At 37.4% G+C, this 19,535-nt stretch overlaps 1 protein-coding gene across 2 annotated transcripts in view; it reads left to right on the top strand.

Moving 5' to 3' along the window:
* Positions 1-19,535, top strand: part of SLC35F1 (solute carrier family 35 member F1) — a 570,025-nt gene that overhangs the window by 336,590 nt on the left and 213,900 nt on the right. For both annotated transcript variants that reach the window (XM_072643146.1, XM_072643145.1), the window contains exon 2: positions 1,531-1,706. In XM_072643146.1, coding sequence (XP_072499247.1) covers positions 1,531-1,706 — 176 coding nt within the window. The remainder of the gene's footprint in view (positions 1-1,530; positions 1,707-19,535) is intronic.

Genomic DNA, 19,535 nt, shown 5'->3' on the forward strand with positions numbered 1-19,535 from the left:
TTAGTTCAGATATTTTATTCTGACATTCAAGGCCCTCTATAACCTGACTGCCACCCTAAAAACTAGCAAAAGAATCTAAACTGCAAGTCTCTGAGTTGAAAAATTCCTCTCTGTTCATCTTTCCTACTGTCATTCACTTTTGCTCTTGTCACAGCAAAATGCCACAACATCATCATTTCAAAATTCAGTCATTGGAAAGGCCCTATCTGGGCTGGTGACTTTCCTGCTGTGGTGAAAGTGACACTAGAAGTCAAGATGAATCTTTGGAAAAGATGTCTTAATATTCTATAATCACAACTCAGTTGTGTGATAGGGTTTCATATGAATCAATAAGGGGTATGAATTATGGATTGACATAGGATAGAATAATAGAAGGAACTTTACAACCCTAGAGGCCACCAATCTATTCCTCTCACTTTACAGATGAGGAAACTGAGACCTATAAAGGCTAAATGCCTTGTTTGGGTCACAAGACTAGTAAGTGTCTAAGAAAGTATTGGAAACTACATTTTCCTAACTCCAAGTTCATGACTCTTTCTGCTACACCTTGCTATCTCTGTGTTCAGTTTTCACTGATAATTTAGTAGTGATAATAACATTGCCTCAAATCTAGGTATCTTCTGAAAGGTGGGGATAAATATGGGAATGGAAGATATGTCTAGATATGGGGTAAGAAAAGATGTGTCCTCTGAAAGATCAAGGGGACACTTACTTGATCAGAGCAAAATTTAGCCCTAAATGAGCTGCTTAAAAAAAACAAAGCAGCTTCTCATCGCTGTTTCTTTGTTAGTCCATCACTCCCTCTTGACTCTTCCAGATGCAACCTCTTAACTGTAACTTTGGTTATAAAGGCCTTTGGAACCAGTAAGTATATAGGTATAACCAATATACATAATAGTAGTTAGTAGTAGAAGAAATTATATCTACTTTACATTTTTAATTCCGTCATGGAATTTCTCTTATAGATAACAATAATTTTGTTCTGTGAGTACCTTAAAAGTGAAATGCTAAGTGGGCAACAAAATATTTTAATGATATCAGTGTAACTCCTAAAATATGACGGTGACTTTGGGCCCTTGGATTTCCTGGTGTCTAGCTAATCAGGCATTTATTCGTGGTGAAATTTTATCCAACTATTATTTCTTTCCTCAGTTTTCCCTTTATGCTGTTTATTGGCTTACCCATTCTAATTCCCTTCCTTAGTAGAATGTAAGCTCTGTGGGGGCAGGGACAGTTTCATTTAAGTCTTTGCATCCCTAATAGCTGGCACAGCACCTTACGTGCATTCAACCCTTAAAAGTGTTTGCTGAATTGAATCTGTAGCCATTATTTTATTTTCTTGCATCTGCCATAATGTTAATGCAATAGGTAATAGTGCCAAAGGACATGGTAGTTTCTCTCATTTCAAGGGGTCCTGGGACAATTCCCAGTTTTATTTAAATCCAATTTGCTTTGAAGATAATGTTGAGATTTTTCTCCCTCCTGTGATAGCTTACTACTGACTTCTCTTGTATTTCTCCTTTCCCTCAGGGAGATGATGATCTCTGTGGCCCTTGGACAGGTGTTATCCCTTCTTATCTGTGGCATTGGCCTAACCAGCAAGTACCTATCTGATGATTTCCATGCCAACACGCCAGTCTTTCAGAGTTTCCTTAATTACATCCTTCTCTTCTTGGTCTACACCACAACACTAGCTGTCAGACAAGGTAAGTGGATACTATGGGAGTCTCAGATGATAGGGCCTTAGACGTGAGTGCTAGTTAATTACATTTTAAGAAATATCTAAAATTGGGATGATAAGGGATAAGGTTTTCCTATTCTGTCGTATTATAACTTTGGATATCAGCAGAACAAATCAGAGTCCCAAATTCTTTCTTTTCTCTTTTTGTGATGATGCAGCGAATTAAATGAATGAATAAATCATAATGGAGCATGAATATTGAGGATTCAGCAGAGGGAAGAAAAGCATGTGTAGGCTGAATTGTAAAATCACTCACTCTGCCATTTTTTAAAAATATTCCTAATGCTTCTTCTTGGTTCTTTGTGGAAGTTCTCATTGATCTGCCTGGACAGATATATGTATACATATAAGGAGACACAAAACACCTCTTCTAATCATACCTCTTCATTCAGGTGAATTCATGATCTACAGAGAAATAATCTGGTTTGCATTGCCTTTTTGAAAGTAATCATCAGCAATAATTTATTTTAAGGAAACAAAATAAATGTTTTCAAAATAAACCAGGATGTTTACACAGTTATGTATATTGTTATATAGAGTTATACCTCTAAGGATTTATCCATGTGCTGTTACTTTTAGCATCTACTTATGCATCTGTGTTCACATGTGTGGATGGGGGATTTATACATGTGCTATTACTTTTAGCATTTATTTATGTATCTATGTTCACATATATGGAGGGGGGGGTTGTTTACTTTTATAGGGGAGGGCTGCAACTGTGGTTTCACTGCTGTAGTACAGCAATCAGGAAACTTGCTACCTGCTGGCTAAATTGGACCCACCTCCCTGTTTTTGTACAGCTCATGAGCTGAGAATGGTTTTTGCTTTTTAAACTTTTTTAAATAAACATTTTAATTAATATCTAATAGTTAGTTAATAAATTAGCACATTTTAAATTTATCTAAAAATATAAAATTCAGCTAGAGCAGTTGGGTGGCATGGTGGCTAGAGTGCCAGGCCCTGGAGTCAGGAAGACTCATCCTACTGACATCTAATCTGACCTTAGACACTTCCTAGCTGTGTGACTCTTGGCAAGTCACTTAACACTGTTTGCCTTAGTTCCTCATCTGTAACATGACCTGGGAAGGAAATGGCAAACCACTCCACATCATTGCCAAGAAAGCCCTGAATGCGGTCACAAGGAGTCAGACATGACGGAACAAAAACAATGACATAAAAAGCATTCCTGGGCTGTATAAGAACAGGCTGGTGTGTCAGACAGGACTGGAAGGTCATAATTTGCCTATACGTTTTGTGGGATATTCCCAATAAGGAAACTCTCTTTACAGATGCATTTCTTCAATTGTTTTACAACTAATAGTCTCCTTGGGGCACTAAATTGTTAAGTCACTGCCCTAGAGATAAACAGTCAGCCAGTGGTGTCAAATACAGGACTAGAATTCATGTCTTCATGACTTGGAGACCTGCTCTTTATCCTCTATGCTACATTTCATCTGCTCTGTGTCTGTGTATGTGTATATGTATGTGTGTGTGTAAGCATATATGTATCTGTTTAAATGATTTTTGGCCCAATATATTTAATTATTATGATTCAAAGAATACCAAATTTGCTTCATGCAAAATGAGACAAAATAAGCATTTGAGTAGCCTCTGAAATCTAGTTATGTTGTATGCACAACTAGATGCTCCCTGAATTTGACATACGGGCTTCTATCTCTTTGAAGCTATTCCCTTCTTTCTTCTCCACTTCCTTCACACCTACAACATACTCCCGCTTTCAGAATCCTTCTCAGTAAAGCCTTCCCTCTTCCTCTCTTCTCTCCTAAAATGTTCCCAGTGCCTTTGTCAGGTTCTCTCCTTTACTACCATCATAGTCTTCCCTATATTAGACTTATCTTAGTACATATCCTACCCCACATCCTCAAAGAGACAGTAAATTTCTCAAAGGCAGTGACTGTAACATTCTTGAATCTCTGTGGCCCTATTGCCATGTACCAATCCAATCATCAAGAAATCTTTATTGAATTAAATTGTTTGGTTTTTATCCCCTCCCAAACTCTCCAAGTCTGACTCCGTTCATGGCTTCATGTTATCTACATTCTTCTGAGGTGGCTATAGCACCAGTGCAAGCATCCTTAAGATTCTCTGCTTCCAATTTCTATATATAATCTGGGAAACCTGATTAGACAGCCAGATGGATGGATGGACAAGAATAGTAGCTAAATAGGCAGATGGACAGAGAGTCAGGAGAATAGACATATAATGTATGTTCTATATAGATAAATATGTTACATGAATTACATATTTTATATAGTCTTATATTGATATGTAAATATGCATATACTATATTTATAAATAAGACAAAACTTCAAATTGATCTAATCATTTCACTTTTTTAAAACAAGTTATAATGTAAGAAGAGCCCAGATGGTGATGAAGAGATGTTCTATGAAGACTTTCCAAAATTTTAACTCAAAGGTTAAACTAAACTCATCTACCAAATAATACATCTTGGATGGGTGTCCATTTGTCTCCAGCCCAATTTCATACTGGTGCTTTGTTCGCTCTATTGTTAATGTTCCATCACATTTGATTCTTTGCCATCAATAATCTGCTCTGAGTTTCCTACCTTAAAAGTTTTGTGTCTAGTTCTCCTTTTGCTAGGGGCTAATGCTTTGTTGGCTCAGACTCCCTCCAGATGGGCTTATAACTCCAAGAGTCCTCGCTGGCAGCACATGAAGAAACACTGGATGAATATAGCTATCCAGAAAAAGCATCAGCTTCAGAAAGGAACTGTGCTATGTTTCTCCCTAAGAAGAGCAAGATGAGGCCCATGTTGCAATTTGGAGAAAGTTTGATAATTTGGATGAAGTTCAAATAAGCATTAGCTTCAATAGGCTTTTTCTCTCCGCTAACGACTTAGTTCATTAACTAAAATTTCTCAAACTCTTGGATATGCCTAAATAACTTCTCATAAATAAATTTTAGTGGGAATTATTTCTCCCTTGGAACTCTCGGGATGGGAGAAGAGAGAATTCCTAGTTGAATCTAAAAATGCAGAAACACCAGGAGTAGAAATATCATGAACAAAAGTGGGGAATGAACAGGATTTGGGGCTGCATTCAATTCAGTAAGAAATTATTTACCAGCAAGCAATTGTGTTAGACATAGAAGCTGTAAAGACAAAGATAAAGCATTCCCTGTCCTCAATAAGCTTCCATTTTCATGAGGAAGTAGGAATGTATGTGCTAATATGAAATGTTTACAAAGTAAGTACAAATTAATCTGTGCTAACAGATGAAGAAATCTTGTAAGACTTCTTGTAGGGGGTGGTGCTTTCAGCTGACCCTTGAAAGGAGCAAGGGCTTCCAAGACGCAGGGAAGGAGAAATAGCCATCAGGAATGAGTTATGGTCTGTATAAAGGCATGTTGGCAGAAGATGGAATGTCATGAATAGAAAACAGCAAGTAGGCCAGTTTGACCCTTGTGACTAGAAAGCTCTCCCTCCTATACTCTGACTACTAACCTCCCTGGCTTCCTTTAAGTCCCAGTTAAAATCTAACCTTCTACAGGAAGTCTTCTTCAACTGATTTTAATTCAAGTGCCTTTCCTCTGTTAGTTATTTCCTATTTATCCTGTGTATAACTTGTTTTGCATGTATTTGTTTTCATGTTGTCTCTACCATTAGATTTTAAGCAATTTGAGGTCAAGGACTGTCTTTTGCCTTTTTTGTATCTCCAGCATTTAGCACAGAACCTGGCACATAGTAGGTGCTTAATAAATTTTACTGATTGATTGAATCAAACATAGGATGTATACTAAGCCTAGAAAGGTAAGCTGGAATCAGATTGTGAAGGGCTTTAAATGCCAGTCCTTTAAATTGCCAAATGAGGCAATGGGGAGCCACTGAAGCTTCTTGGGGAGTCCTTGATTTTCTAGTGATGTGGCTTTTAAACTATGACTTGGCTAAGTTTCTTATCCAGAATGGAACAGGTATTCAGACCTTTCCTTTAAGCATTTGATAGCAGTAATTAAAAATCTCACAGTAGAGAAATCTCCCTAGGTGATACTGTAAACACATACATTTTTTAAAAGTGAAATGATTCAATTAATTTGCAATATAGTCTTGTTTCTGTAGATGTATAGTATAGTATATATTTCCTTAGACGTATAGCAGGCTCTTCTTACATTATAACTTGTTTTAAAAAAGTGAAATGATTAGATCAATTTGAAGTTTTGTCTTATTTATAAATATAGTATATGCATATTTACATATCAGTATAAAATATAAGACTACATAAAATATGTAATTCATATAACATATTTATCTATATAGAACATACATTTATATGTCTATTCTCCTGACTCTGTCCATGTGCCTATTTAGCTACCATTCTTGTCCCTCCTTTGTGCAGTGATGTGGACTAGTTTGCCATTTCCTTCTCTAGTAGGATGGATATCCATCCATCCATGCATATATAAAGCCTGTTTTATATAGAGAACATATAAATTTGACTGTTCGTCTCCCTAGATGGAGGCAAAAATGGTCAAGAGACATTTACTAATCAAAGCAGAATAAGTTTTAGAGCTAGAAACAACCTCATTAATCATCTAGTCAGCAAACTGCGACTTCTGTAGTTTTTTACATTTTAAACAAAAAAATTAGGCACAGAGCTGCATTTTGCCCTCAGGCCATAGTGTGACCAACCCTGATCTAGTCCAGATTCTTCATTTTACAAATGTGAAAAGTAAATCTCGGGTAAATTTATATGAGCAAGGTCACAGGTGCAGCAAGTGGAACAGCCGAGACTCAAACCCAACCATAGACTGGGTTTTATCAAATGAGATATTAGCATATAGTAATATATATATATATATAGCATATAGTAGGTGCTAAGCATAATGAGTGTTCATTCCCTTTCCCCTCGTGACTCCAAATGCAGTACTCTTTCCAACATTCAATGTTATTCTTTGTTTTTCCTTTGGCAGATGAAGTGCACGTTCACTTTTGTTTCTTGGATGGCCATAGCTAGTGACCAACTTTCTTTGAGAAATATTCCTCCCATGTTTCTCCTTCATTCTCTTTCTCTTTTGCTCTCCTCTTTCTCTCCTCCTTCCTATTTATCCCTCTCTTTCCATTTTTATTGGCACTTTATCACCCCACCTCCTGAAGTATTGAATGCTAGGGAGGCTGATGCTTGAGTTCAGGATGTCTGATTAAGTTTGCAGAGAGTAAGCAGTCACTCTGATTCTTTTGTCTTGCTCTTTTGAACCGTACCCTGAGATCTTTAACAAGAAAGGAAATCAATAACCAAAGCAAAAATATGCTACAAAGGATCGACTGTTTTACATTGAGATCTTGGAAAGATACGTTGTTTCCATTACTGAATATCAGTGCACTAATAATATAAATACCATACAAATATTCTTTATAACTGATCCTTCAGGCTTTATTTTTCAATGAAAATCATTTTTATAAGCTCTTCCAGTTTAAAATAAAAAGCTTCCCCACTGAAAGTGGTCTTAAGAATACAGCCTGTATTTTGTAGCTCAGCAAATTCCCGAAACAGAGGAATTGAAATATCCATTACATATTTTACAAGGACACACAAAAAGGATAAGGCCATATGAATGAATACTGGTAGAAATCAGAAATGAATTTCATCCACTAAGTGTTCTTAAAACAATAATGAAAGAGGACCTATAGGCATTATTACTCCAAGTAAAAAAGATTTTCAATGAGAATGTTGATGTCTGCATACTCTCCCACACAAGCTGCCCTCCAGACTTGAAATGCACTCCCTAAACTTTTCTACTTGTATCCTTTTTTCTTAATGGGCTGCTTCAGGTACCATTCTCCTCCATGATCTACTTCCCTGTTCTGTTCTCCCTACCTACCTCTCAGGTAAACATTCCCACCTTTAAAAATTCCCTGAGTCCTTGGGCATTACTCTCATACTTATTCCACTCTATCTTCTGTTAACACTTATCTGTTAGAATGTTGTATCCCACTTATTAGATTATAAACTCTTTGTAAAGGAATGAATGATAATGCATTTATTAAGTGCCAGGCAATTAGTAAGCAGTAGAAAGAGATGGACAACTCCAACCCTGAAAGAGCTCACCTGCTACCTTTTTGGAGGAAAAGACGAAACGCTCAAAAATTCCAAGAGTTAATCTGCAGGGCAGATGGAAAGGACCAAGGGTTCTTAGGGTAGCCAAGGAAGTCATACAACAGTGCCAGGGATCCATATAGCTCAGGGACAAAGATAAAGACTATGATGTTTTTCACGATTGTATCTTCAGACTTGCTTAATGCTTTGTACAGAGTAAATGCTTACTGAATGTTTACTGGATGGAATTTAATTAACAGCTCATTTCTAAGGGGGATGGCTGAAGGCATTAAGGCAACTTAGAAATTTTGTGCCTGAGAATGACTTGTTATCTTTCTAGAAAGTTACGTAATGGAAGTCGTTCATGAGAAATATGAGAAATTTCCATGTTACCACATTCAGCTGACGTATCTCTGAACCATGCCCCTTTCTATCATCTCACAGTCCGTTTAGATGCATTCTCATCACAAACATGTGCCGGAAAAACCCTTTTTGGACCAAATATTTCTTTCAAATGAAGTCAGCCTGAAGAAGGAACAATACTACTTGACAGAGATCCTTAGCATCTCATCTTCTATTAACGGATCCCAGCTGATCCCCTGAGAGTGTACAAAATAAATCTTTGATAAGAGAGAACAAAGGAAAATATAAGAAATAAAATACTGTAATTCAATGAAAAGCAACAAATATATGAAATACAACAAAATATGGAAAGCCCTTCTGAGATAATGTAAATTTCTTGAAAAACAGAATAAGTAGAATGGACTACACACTGGTTATGATCATATGAGGAAAGTACATGAGAACAAAGGGCTAACGGATCCTTTTAAAGGCTTCTCTAACAGTAATGGTAAGAGTAATGATGATAACATTTAGGTAGCACTATGTGCCAGGTACTATGCTAAGATGTTTTATAAATATTATCTCGTTTAACCCTTACAATAACCGTGTGAGGTAGGTGGTGTTGTAATTGACAAATTTGAAGCAGATAACAATTGTGACTTGCCCAGGTTCACACAGCTAGTGTCTAAGGCTGGCTTTGAACTCAGATCTACCTGATTGCAGGCCCAGTGTTCTATCTACCTAGCTGCCTGAGTGACAGAAATAGTGTTATTATATGCTACGCATTGAAATTAACTAATTTTAATGTAAATGGTCATAAAACAACTGCTTGTCAGATTGATGTTAGTGTTAAGCTTTTAATTAAAATGCTTCATACAGCATCTTTTGGAAAGCCATGCGGTGGTTGGAAACACAATTAAACTGTCATTATCTATATGCAGATTGCAGCATTTTATGCTATACCATATTGGATATTTCTCTATTTCCCTCGGTACTCCCTCCCTAATTTAAAAAAAAAGCTGTTTAGATTTAAATAGTACTCTAAACACATGGCACCAGGACTCAGCAAAGTGAAGGACATCAATAACATAGCTATGATATGAACTTAAATCTTATGTCTTCCAAATCTGATTCATTCCTGTTAAAAGCAGCACTAAGTGTTTATATTTTTTCACTAATAAATCCTTTGAGAGAGAATCATGTCCCTACTGATAGTGGTTTATTTTAGCACATTATTGTAGAAGGATGGTGAGAGATGTTTGCTCCTCAATGAGTCTTTTATGTTTTCTTATACTTGTTTACTTTTCTCTTCCTAGTAAGGGAAAATAGCTTTCAACTTGCTTTTTTCAGTCAAAACATAGAAACTGATTCAATTTCAATGGCAGGTAACATATTGTACACTTGATGGGATATGAAAGAGAAGAAAACATTGTTTGCTTTTGGCTCACCATCAGAACATAAAAATGGAAAGTATGCCATGTTGGTGGACCTTAGTGGTCCACCCATTTTGAGGTTTTTCCAAAGTGCATACATGACATTCAATACATATAATTGTGCTGTCAGCTAGTGCTTTGGGAAGCTCTCTTCCCTCATTTTGATCTGCTACACACAACTGAAGGAGGGATCACAGTTCTCCAAAGGCCCAACTTAATCCCAAAGATGGCATTGGGAGAATCTACAAGATGTAGTAAAAGGACAGGTCTTGCAATCACAGAATTTTGAAACTAGAAGGAATAGTGGAGATCGTGTAGTCCAACTTGCCCATTTTATAGATGAGGTCATTGAAACTCAGGGAGGTGAAATGACTTGAGAGTATCCATGGCTGAGCTGGGATTTAAACCCAGCTCCTGATTCTAGACCCATTGCTCCTTCTAATACACCAAGGTTGTCAAAGACTCAAGTGCAAGTCCTACCTCTGCCACTTCCAAGCCCTGTTACTTTAAGCAAGTCAATTAAATATTTGATCTTCAGTTGCGTCACCTGAAACATGGGAATAATACTATTATACCATCTACCCTGAAGGATGGTTGTGAGGATAAAGTGAGTTATAGTATGGAAAACTTTTCCTAAGCCTTTGAGCCTTGTATGAACGTCCACTACCATAATCATTATTACTATTACTTCATATTATTATTAATAGCTGAATGAAACAAGTGATTAGATGGCTGTAATTGGGCTCACGTTCTACAAAAACAATGTAAATGCTACAAAAGCTACATTGTTAACAGGACTGGATAAATATGCATCAGCTCAAACTCAAATCTAGGTAAGAGTAGATACTTTGCAATATTTTACAACTAGCTGGGTTTTTTTTTTTAATAAAATGTACACTTTTCCAGAGAAGCAATATCTCCACCCCTCCAACACTCAGTGTCACTCAGGGCAATGAATGCCTTCTGAGAGTGAAGGAAATTTACACCAGTATGTGACTCCATCTTCTATGGCATTTTATAATGCCTTGAGATACATCATCTGGGCTCCACGCAAGAAACCTAGAAACTCTTTCTTTATAAAACAGACTCTCCATCACTCCTTGTACCAGATACTTATTAGTAATTGATCTTCCCTTTCAATAACTCCACTGCAGGCAGAAGAGAGGTAGGAAGGTTTGTTCATCCTATTTCATCTGGTTTCCATGCTGACTATTAATTCCTAAATCTCATTCCTGTGTTCATCTATCCATGTGGAGAGCTGGCACCCAGGAATACCCATTCCTGGCACGTAGCACCCATGTTCATATGGGAGATTTGAAGGGTGGTTACAAGATGATAACTGTATTGCCTGGAGGAGATAAGCCCCGTTCTGCCAGACTGGTGCTTTGTATGTAATTAGTGTAAAAATTCAGAGGAATAGAGTTTATCCTCACAATCATCTTTCTCATTAAAAACGAATCATAATGAAAGAACAAAGCAGTCCCTGCAGTGAGTTGAATTGCTTTCCCTAAGTTTTCATTAAATCAGAGCGCAGCAGCCGCCCATCTTATGGAACACGGTTGCAAGCAACTCACAAGATTTGCAGTAAAACCCCCTTGAAGCAAAAAACTATTTTCCCCCTCTTTCTTGCAGGGCTGGAATTGCCTTGTATTTATCTTAGATCACAGTGATCCTGTTCTCTGCTTAAGCTTATTTTCTTTTTCTCTCTGATTGCATTGGTTTCCATTTTGGAGATTTTGCCAACCAAGAGGGGGATCATCTAATTCACCAAAGCTTATGTATCAGACTTGGGAAACAGGCTGCTTCCCACTAGGTGGTTTTCTAACAACAAAGTGAAGTAGCCATAGCTTAGTGACCCCTCCTAAGAAACACGAGCATAATGCCTGCAGTGAATAAAAGCAAACAGGATCAGAGCCAACGTACCTGTCCTCGCGTTTTTGTGTTGTTTTTGTCCTTCCAGGGAGACAACAAAGTATGGTGGAAAGAGCAGAGGAATTGAAAATATAAGACCTGCCTTTGACTTCCAGCTCTTCCACTTGGAACACGTAACTTAATATCTTTGAGTCTCATTCTCCTCAAATGTAAAATAGAAGTTTAACAATACTTGCACTCCCTTCCCTATCTCAAATAAGATTATGTACATAAAGTTCTCACAAAACTTTAAGTTCTTTATAACTGGAAGGTTTTATTTTAATATTTTTCTTACTCTTTTTACTTGTAAATAGCTAGCAATAGAATCACTTCTGTAGGAATGTGTATGGAGCTGGGGGAAAGGAAGAGAAAATAAATGGTTGTTAATTGGAGGGAAATGAGAGGGGGAGGGGGACAGAGACAGAGACAGGAAATATATGTGTCTCTTGAAGGGCCAAATTCAGGAGAATTTCTAAGCATCAAGATTTGACTTAAAAGGGTATTTGGTCTTTTCTTATTATTTCCATACGTATTGCTTAGATCACAAGTTCCATTTACCTCTCAGAGTTTATCAAAGGCAAGCATATAGAGCCATGTTTCTGTATTCTTCATCCCAGACCTTTTTCCTAGGTCCCATTTTTAAGGCTCAGGTAATTGTGTTAGCAGGAGTCATACAGGTAAGGTGAGTTAGAGCCCTTCTAGACTCTAACTGCCTACCACTTTCTAGTGGATGATATAAGTGAGTAAAGATGTGACACTGCTAGTACTATAGCACCTAATTCCCCAACGCCCAAGCATTTGGACTGTACCCATTTGGGTGAAACCGAAGATCTAGTTAGGGAATGATTTCTGAAAGCTGGCATTCTAGAGCACTGTTGAGTTGGCAAGGGGCTTGGTATACATTTTCTCATTTGGGCTTCACCACAGCCCTGTGAGGAGGGCAATATAGATATTATTATTCCCATTTTCCAAAGGAAGAAACTAAGAATCTGAAAGGTTAAGTGAAGTTACACAGCTAAGTAGGTGCAAAAGGTGGAATTTGAACTTTTTTTGAGTTCTATTCACTATATCACACTGTGGATACACTTCTACCAGCAAAATGACAATTGATTTTTAAATCATCTTATAGTTTATAAAAGGATGTTTCTCATAACAACCCTTTGAGGAAGTTAACACCAGCGTTGTTTTCTCCATTTTATAGATGAAGAGACTGTGGCTTAGAAAGATTAAATAATTTCCCCACAGTGATTAAGAGGTAAAGCCTGTACCTACACTACAAATTTCTGCCATTACACCATCAAGCTGAAACTAGAGTGGGGAGTGAAACAGCAATTTCCTAGAATAATTTGTGTGAAAAGAAGCAAGTCCATCCCTCCATTTGGTGGATCTTAAAACTAGAGATGACAAAGAATCTGATCCAAGCCCCTCATTTTACAGGGAAGGATGCTGAGGCCTAGGGAAGCTAAGCAACTAGTCCAAGGTAAAAAGTCAGAGGTAGGCAGGTGTTAGACGAAAGATTTGAACCCAGATCTTTCTACCATACTGCAATGCTTGCTTTCAGCCATAGCCATTCCCCAGTGATCCCACACAACCAGAAATGAAAAAGGAGAAAGGTTAGAAGAGTGAGTGTCTAAGATTATGCTTAATGTAGTAGGAGTTTAAGGGTTGTGGAGGTTTGTTCTTATTTGAAATGCTTTATTTCTACTCTCCATTTCTGGGGATGAGAAAAATATTCTGCAACATACTTATGCCTTTCTTTTTATGCATTATTTTTTTCTTCTCTTCCCTTGCGCCTCCATAAACATATTTCCCTTGTGTGTACTTATGCGCGCGCACACACACACACACACACACACACACACACACACACACACACCAAGAAAAGGAAGAGACAATAGAAAGGATAATGTAATAATTGCTTTAAATCTATAAAAAAAGAACTTCAATTATAAACTCTGCTCTGACCCAAGGAAAGATCCATTTTGATTCACCTTAAGGAAAGAGTTAACTTTGTTTAATCCATGGCTACTAATAGTCACCCATTATTCAAGAAGGATGTGAGATTATTAAAGGAAGCCTATGGCAGCCTTAATGATAAGGCCTTTAAAAAAAAATAGTCCATAACCAAAGAATGTTCACACTAATGATAATGAACTGTGAATTAAGACAAAAACAGATCATTGCTGCATTTCTGTTTGGTAATGCTCACTCAAGCACATGCTGCTTGGAAAGGTCAGGTAATAGAAATGCTATTTGTCTGAACTGCTATATCTTTTTGTCTCTGAGTGTCTGGGAACAGGCAGTCCATTCCTAGAACTCATACTTATAATTCCATTGAGGAAGACAAATGTCCCCATGTGATATCATGAGAAATGCCCTGAAATACTTCAAGAGACTAAAATTTTAGTTCAGATTGTGCTCTTAAATTGGTTACATGACCTCGAGTAAATCCTCTCTTTTCTTTGGGCCTCAGTTTCCTCTCCTGTATAATGAATACATTAGAATAAATAATCTTCTAAAGTCGTATTCAACACGAAGTCCTATGGTTCTCAAAGTTTTTGATTTCAAGAACGTTTTACATTCTCAAAAAATATTGAGGACCTTCCAAAGAGGGAGGTTTGTTTGTGTGGTTTATGTCTCCTGAGATTTACCATATCAGAAACTAAAACATCTTAGTAATGCTTGGTTGGATGACTAGGTGGAACAGAGGATAAAGTAGAGTCAGGAAGATTCATCTTTATGAATTCAGATCTGATCTCAGTTACTTCCTAGCTTTGTGACCCTGGGCAAATGATTTAACCCTTTTGCTTCAGCTCCTTATCTGTAAAATGAGCTGGAGAAGGAAATGGCAAACCACTCCAATATCTTTGCCAAGAAAGTCTCAAATGGGTTCACAGACACAATGAAAGTGACTGAACAACAAATGTTTGATGAATGATTCTTAAAAGCAAAGTGTTTATTTTTATTAAGAGAATAGTCTATAAACCCTATCAAAGGGTTCTCAGGTTTCCCCAGAGTTCTCCAGGCCACACTTTGAGAACTGTTGCTCCAATCTATCATTATAGGAGTTAGAGTTCTTTAGATGCTTCCTATGGTTGCCACTCTTCCTAATAAAAAGTCAAAGTCTTTGTTTTAGGAATCAGTTAATCAACAATCATTTATTAAACACCTACTTTGTGATCAGTATTTTACTGAATGCTGGGAATTCAAAGACAAAAAGAAAAATAATCCAAGTTTTCAGGGAGTTTACAATATTGCCGGATAAGGCAACATACATATATTTAAATGCATATAAAATACATACAAGTTATTTTAGAGGGGAAGGCACAAGCTGCCAAAGATGAATAGGAAAGATCTCCAGCAAAAGGTGAAATTTTAACGGAATCTTGAGGAAAGTTGAATGATTTTACATATGTGTACATATTTGTGCTTAACGGTAGCCATCTCTTGAGTGGAGTGTAGAGGGTGGGGTGAGGAGAGGAAAGAAAAAAGGGGAAAAAATTTGCATGATAACTTTATTATATGTTTCAAAGGAACAGCAAGTTCTACATAATAGATTTGCAGTTTCATATTCACTCTTTTTTAAATTTTTCTATACTGTTGTGGAAATGTTTATATTATTTCTTAAGTTCAGAATAAAATAAATATTTTTTTAAAAGCCAAAGATTCTAAAAAGCAGAAATGAGCAGGAAGAATATTTCAGGTAAGGGGGAGCATCAATAGAAAGTTATGGCTCTAGGAGAAGGAATATCATGTGTGAGGGACATTCCGTGGGCTAATATATGGCTGGATTGTAAAGTACTTGGAAAGAAGTGGTATATAAGAAGACCAGAAAAATGGGAAGGGGCCAGTTTATAAGAAGCTTTATATGCCCAAAAGGGAATTTAGTATTTAATTCTAAAAGTAATAGGGAACCACTAAGTTTATTGAGGTTAGATGTGAGTTCTAGGAAAACCACTTGGGCATCTGGAGGTGATGTATTGGAATGGAAAGTGACTTAAGGTCTAGAAACCAGTTAGGTGATAAGATTGAACTGGAGTGATAGCCTTTAAATAACTCAAGAGCTAGTACACAGAGAAATAAGCTGAGCAAATGAATATTTTATGATGAAATGTGTGAGGCCACGATGTTGTTAGATGAGAACTATCTATGACTGAAAATGTATGTGATATATATTCAAACATCCCCTGCTCTAGGACATTAGCAGAAGAGTAACCAGGAGGTTCCAGTGAGGATGGAAGTCAGGAATACTGAGAAACATAGCAAAAAAAGAAATGGGACAGACAGGTCAAGCAGCTGAGGAGTGCCACAGATAACCAAAGGTGATAAGAGAGATGGAAACATGATCAAAAATTAAACCTAATACAAGATCCAAGATCAAGGTTAACAAAGCACAAGATCCAGGTTTTGCATTGCAAGAGTACTATGGGAGAGATTAGAGATTCAATCAACTGAGAGAATGGATTTATATTTTAGCACTCCAAGTCTTTATAATATTTTTCCATTCAATTCAAGAAACATGTATTCAGCACCTATTGATATATATATGAGGTGCTATGTTAGGCGCTTAGAATACAAAGATAAAAATGAAAGAATCCTTCATCTCAAAAAACTCACATTCTCCTGGTTGTGTGCAACATGTACATAATCAGATAAAAAGTTATGCAAAGTAATTTCAAAAGGGCGAGAACACAAACAACAGGGTGAAAGAGGGAGAGATCAAGAAAAATCCAGAGTAGAAGCTAGCCCCTCAGCTGAGCTTTGAAGGAAGCTGGGAATCCTATGCAGAGCAGGTGGTGAAGGAAGCAAAGCATTGTGTGAAATCACCTGTACAATAATGCAGAAGTGGACAATGGAACAGATTAGGCAAGGAATAATTAGCAGTTCAGTTTCACTGGAATAGGGAATATGTGAAGAAGACTAAGAGGAAATAAAGTGGGGACTGTAGGCGGGAGTCAGAATGTGGAGGACTTTTAAATACCAGGTTGAGGATTGCATACTATCTTGGAGACAATAAGGAGACTTGGAAGATTTTTGACTAGGAAAATAATATGCTGAGACTGATTCTTTAGGAATGTGAATTCAGCAAGTATGTGGAGGATAAATTAGATAAGGGACTGGACTGTGAGTTTTAAGCCTGTCTATGTGCTAGTCATCTGGTTTTTTCAACTGGACCAGACATATCATCTAGAGAAATCCTTAAGCAGTCATTATCTTTATTAGCCTCCATAGTATCTATAGGGTTGTGGGTTTAATCACACACCCAGTCACACAATGAGCACTGTGCCCGCAACTTCATTAACCTTTGTGGAATTTAACAGTGGAGGACAACGGGGGAAAGCTTAAACCATCTAATCAATAATGAGAGTGTACTTGCATTAGTTGTTATCTCAATAAAAAAAGGAGCCATGCTCCCATTGTTCTCTGATGGGGCAGCTAGTACATTTCTATCTGTTTTATAGATTAAAAACAAGACGAAGATAATGGGGAAAAAAGAAAGAACTGGAACTCTCCAGAGTGGTGAGTGGCATCAGGCAGATTATAAGGTGTGGAAAGTTCCAGACGTTGTTACCTGCATTCTGTCAGTATAAGCTCAAAAAAAGGCGAAAAAGCATGGCTATCATATCATGTTGAACCATCTCTCACAGCCATTGCCCTGTAGGAAGAGCCCAGCACAAACAAACCCTATTGACTGCTTGGGACCAACCACATCCAAAGCAGCGAGCTCTGTGGCTACGAATACATTTCAGCCTTGTGCTTTAGTGGACTTCATTTGCTGAGACTGAAACACCCAGCTGGGCTGAGTTAAACTCAGGGCCATTGTGGCACAGCTTTAACCAAGCTATTGATTTGAAAATTTGGTAGGCCATGAAGAGGCTAAGTTTGACCAGTCTAGAAAAAAAAAAGAACTAGGCTTTTTAAAATAAACACATTCACTTGAGAAAAAAAAATTGAGGTTGTTGAGGTTGGACCTGTAATTTAATTGAACACCTAACATCAAAACTTCTTCTCCTGATCATCGACTTGTCTGCTAGTCTTAGACAATTGCCTGGGCTCTGAATGATTACATGACTTGCCCATGCTCACATAGCTAATATGTGTCACAGGAAAGACTTGAATTCAGATCTTCCTAATTCCAGATCTATCCATTATGCCTCATTCTCATAACTGGCAAAATGCCAATCATCCCTATGGTAGGGTCATAGACTTAGAACTGGAAGGGACTTGTATAGGGTTCATCTGGTCTAGCTCCTTATTTACATATAAGAAAGATGAGGATGAGACAGGTTAAATGACAGGCCCAGGGTCCTACAGGTAATATGGCACTTCAAAGTTTGCAAAGTATTTTGCAAATATGTCATTGTGTCCTCACAACTATTCTGAGAAGTAAGTGCGATTATTATAACCCATTTTGCACTTTAGGAACCCAAGGCAGGCAGAGGTTAAGTAACTTGTCCAGGGCTACACATTTGTGAAGTGTCTGAAGCTGGATTTCAATTCAGGTCTTCCTGACTCTAGGTATTATGTTCTATCCACTACAAAACCTAGCCACTTTAGCTTTTGAACACACGTCCTCTGACTCAAAATCCAGAATTTTCTACTCCATATAGACTATAACCTCCCCCAAAATGGATACACAAATGAACATATATGTCTATACATGGCTTCAGAAGTTAATTACCATACTTTATTGCTTCAAATAACAAGTACTGTTCACAGACAGTAAAATTACAGTGATTTTTGGTGTCTAGTTATCTAAAACCATCAATAGTGAAATAAAATGGGGCTGCAAAGGACAGCACCATTTTGTATTTATATTATATAAAATATATTTATTTTAATTTTATCTGTTTCATGAATAGGTTAGGACCAGTTCCTTACCTTATCAGAAATTTTTTAGGAGAATTCTCTTGGTACTGAGCTATAAGAAGTGCTTAGGTGATAGCTATATAGGCTGTCTTCAGGCTTTCACTTAAAGCCCTTTCAGACAGGTTCAGCCTGGAACCTGTCTGAGATTGTACTCCCATGGCCCAACCTTAGAGAACCTAAGGTCACCTCTAAGCTCTGACAAAGCATGGGAATTGGGCTTTTATTCAGGAAATTGTTCCCACTGTTGAAATTAATTATTCATTACTTGTAATTAAAATCAACAAATTCAGTCATTTCTCACGGAGAAGGGAAATTTTCTCAGTGTGAATGCTGCCCTTATCATTCAATAGGGCACCATGTGTCTGCCCACACACATCCCTCTCCTTTTGTGCCCTCTACTTGCTAAGTCCTGCTTTGAATTAGAAAGCCTGACAGATGTTCTCTACACAAATCTCTATGCCCTCTCCTCATGTGCTCCTGTGCTGTCTCATTTAGAGACATCTCAGAATGAGATCTATTATACCCCTTAAATTCCAACCCTGTGCTGATTGATTTCCATGAGCTCAGAATAGTCAACTATTTTCCTTATCTTGGATGATATCAAAATGTTCTTCTGTCCCAAATATCTTCTCCCTCCTCATCTATCACCAAGCATATGTCACAGACGAGCATAACACTAAAGTCAGATTGAGGTTAAAATGGCCTCTGGAAATAGAAGGATGGGATCATGAAGATCTCACCTTTTATCCCTTTGAGAATTTATTACCTTTCCTGAGTATTTCTTAGATGAAGTCATTACCTCTCCAACCTTCAGTTTCCTGAATACATAGTAGTATCGATAGTAGCCAACTTACAGGGTTGGTGTGAGGATTGAAGGCAATCATGTACATAAAACATCTTGCAAACTTTAAAGCGCCATGTTAATGCCAGGTATTATTTCTATTCTATTCTGTTTTCCATCCTGATCTAAACTATCTTATTCTATCCTATCCTTTCCTTCCCTATTCTATTCAGTTCTGTTCTATTACTGTATTGCACTGAGACATAGACCATGCTAGTCTCTAAGAAACTGAAAATGATTACCACTCGAAGAGCAATGGAGAGGAGTCTGGTAAGTGTGGGCAGACTGTAACATATGATAAACAGAGAATGAGGAGAACCAGA

The sequence above is a fragment of the Notamacropus eugenii genome, chromosome 2, assembly GCF_028372415.1.
Source record: "Notamacropus eugenii isolate mMacEug1 chromosome 2, mMacEug1.pri_v2, whole genome shotgun sequence".
In the NCBI taxonomy this organism is placed as follows: Eukaryota; Metazoa; Chordata; class Mammalia; order Diprotodontia; family Macropodidae; genus Notamacropus; species Notamacropus eugenii.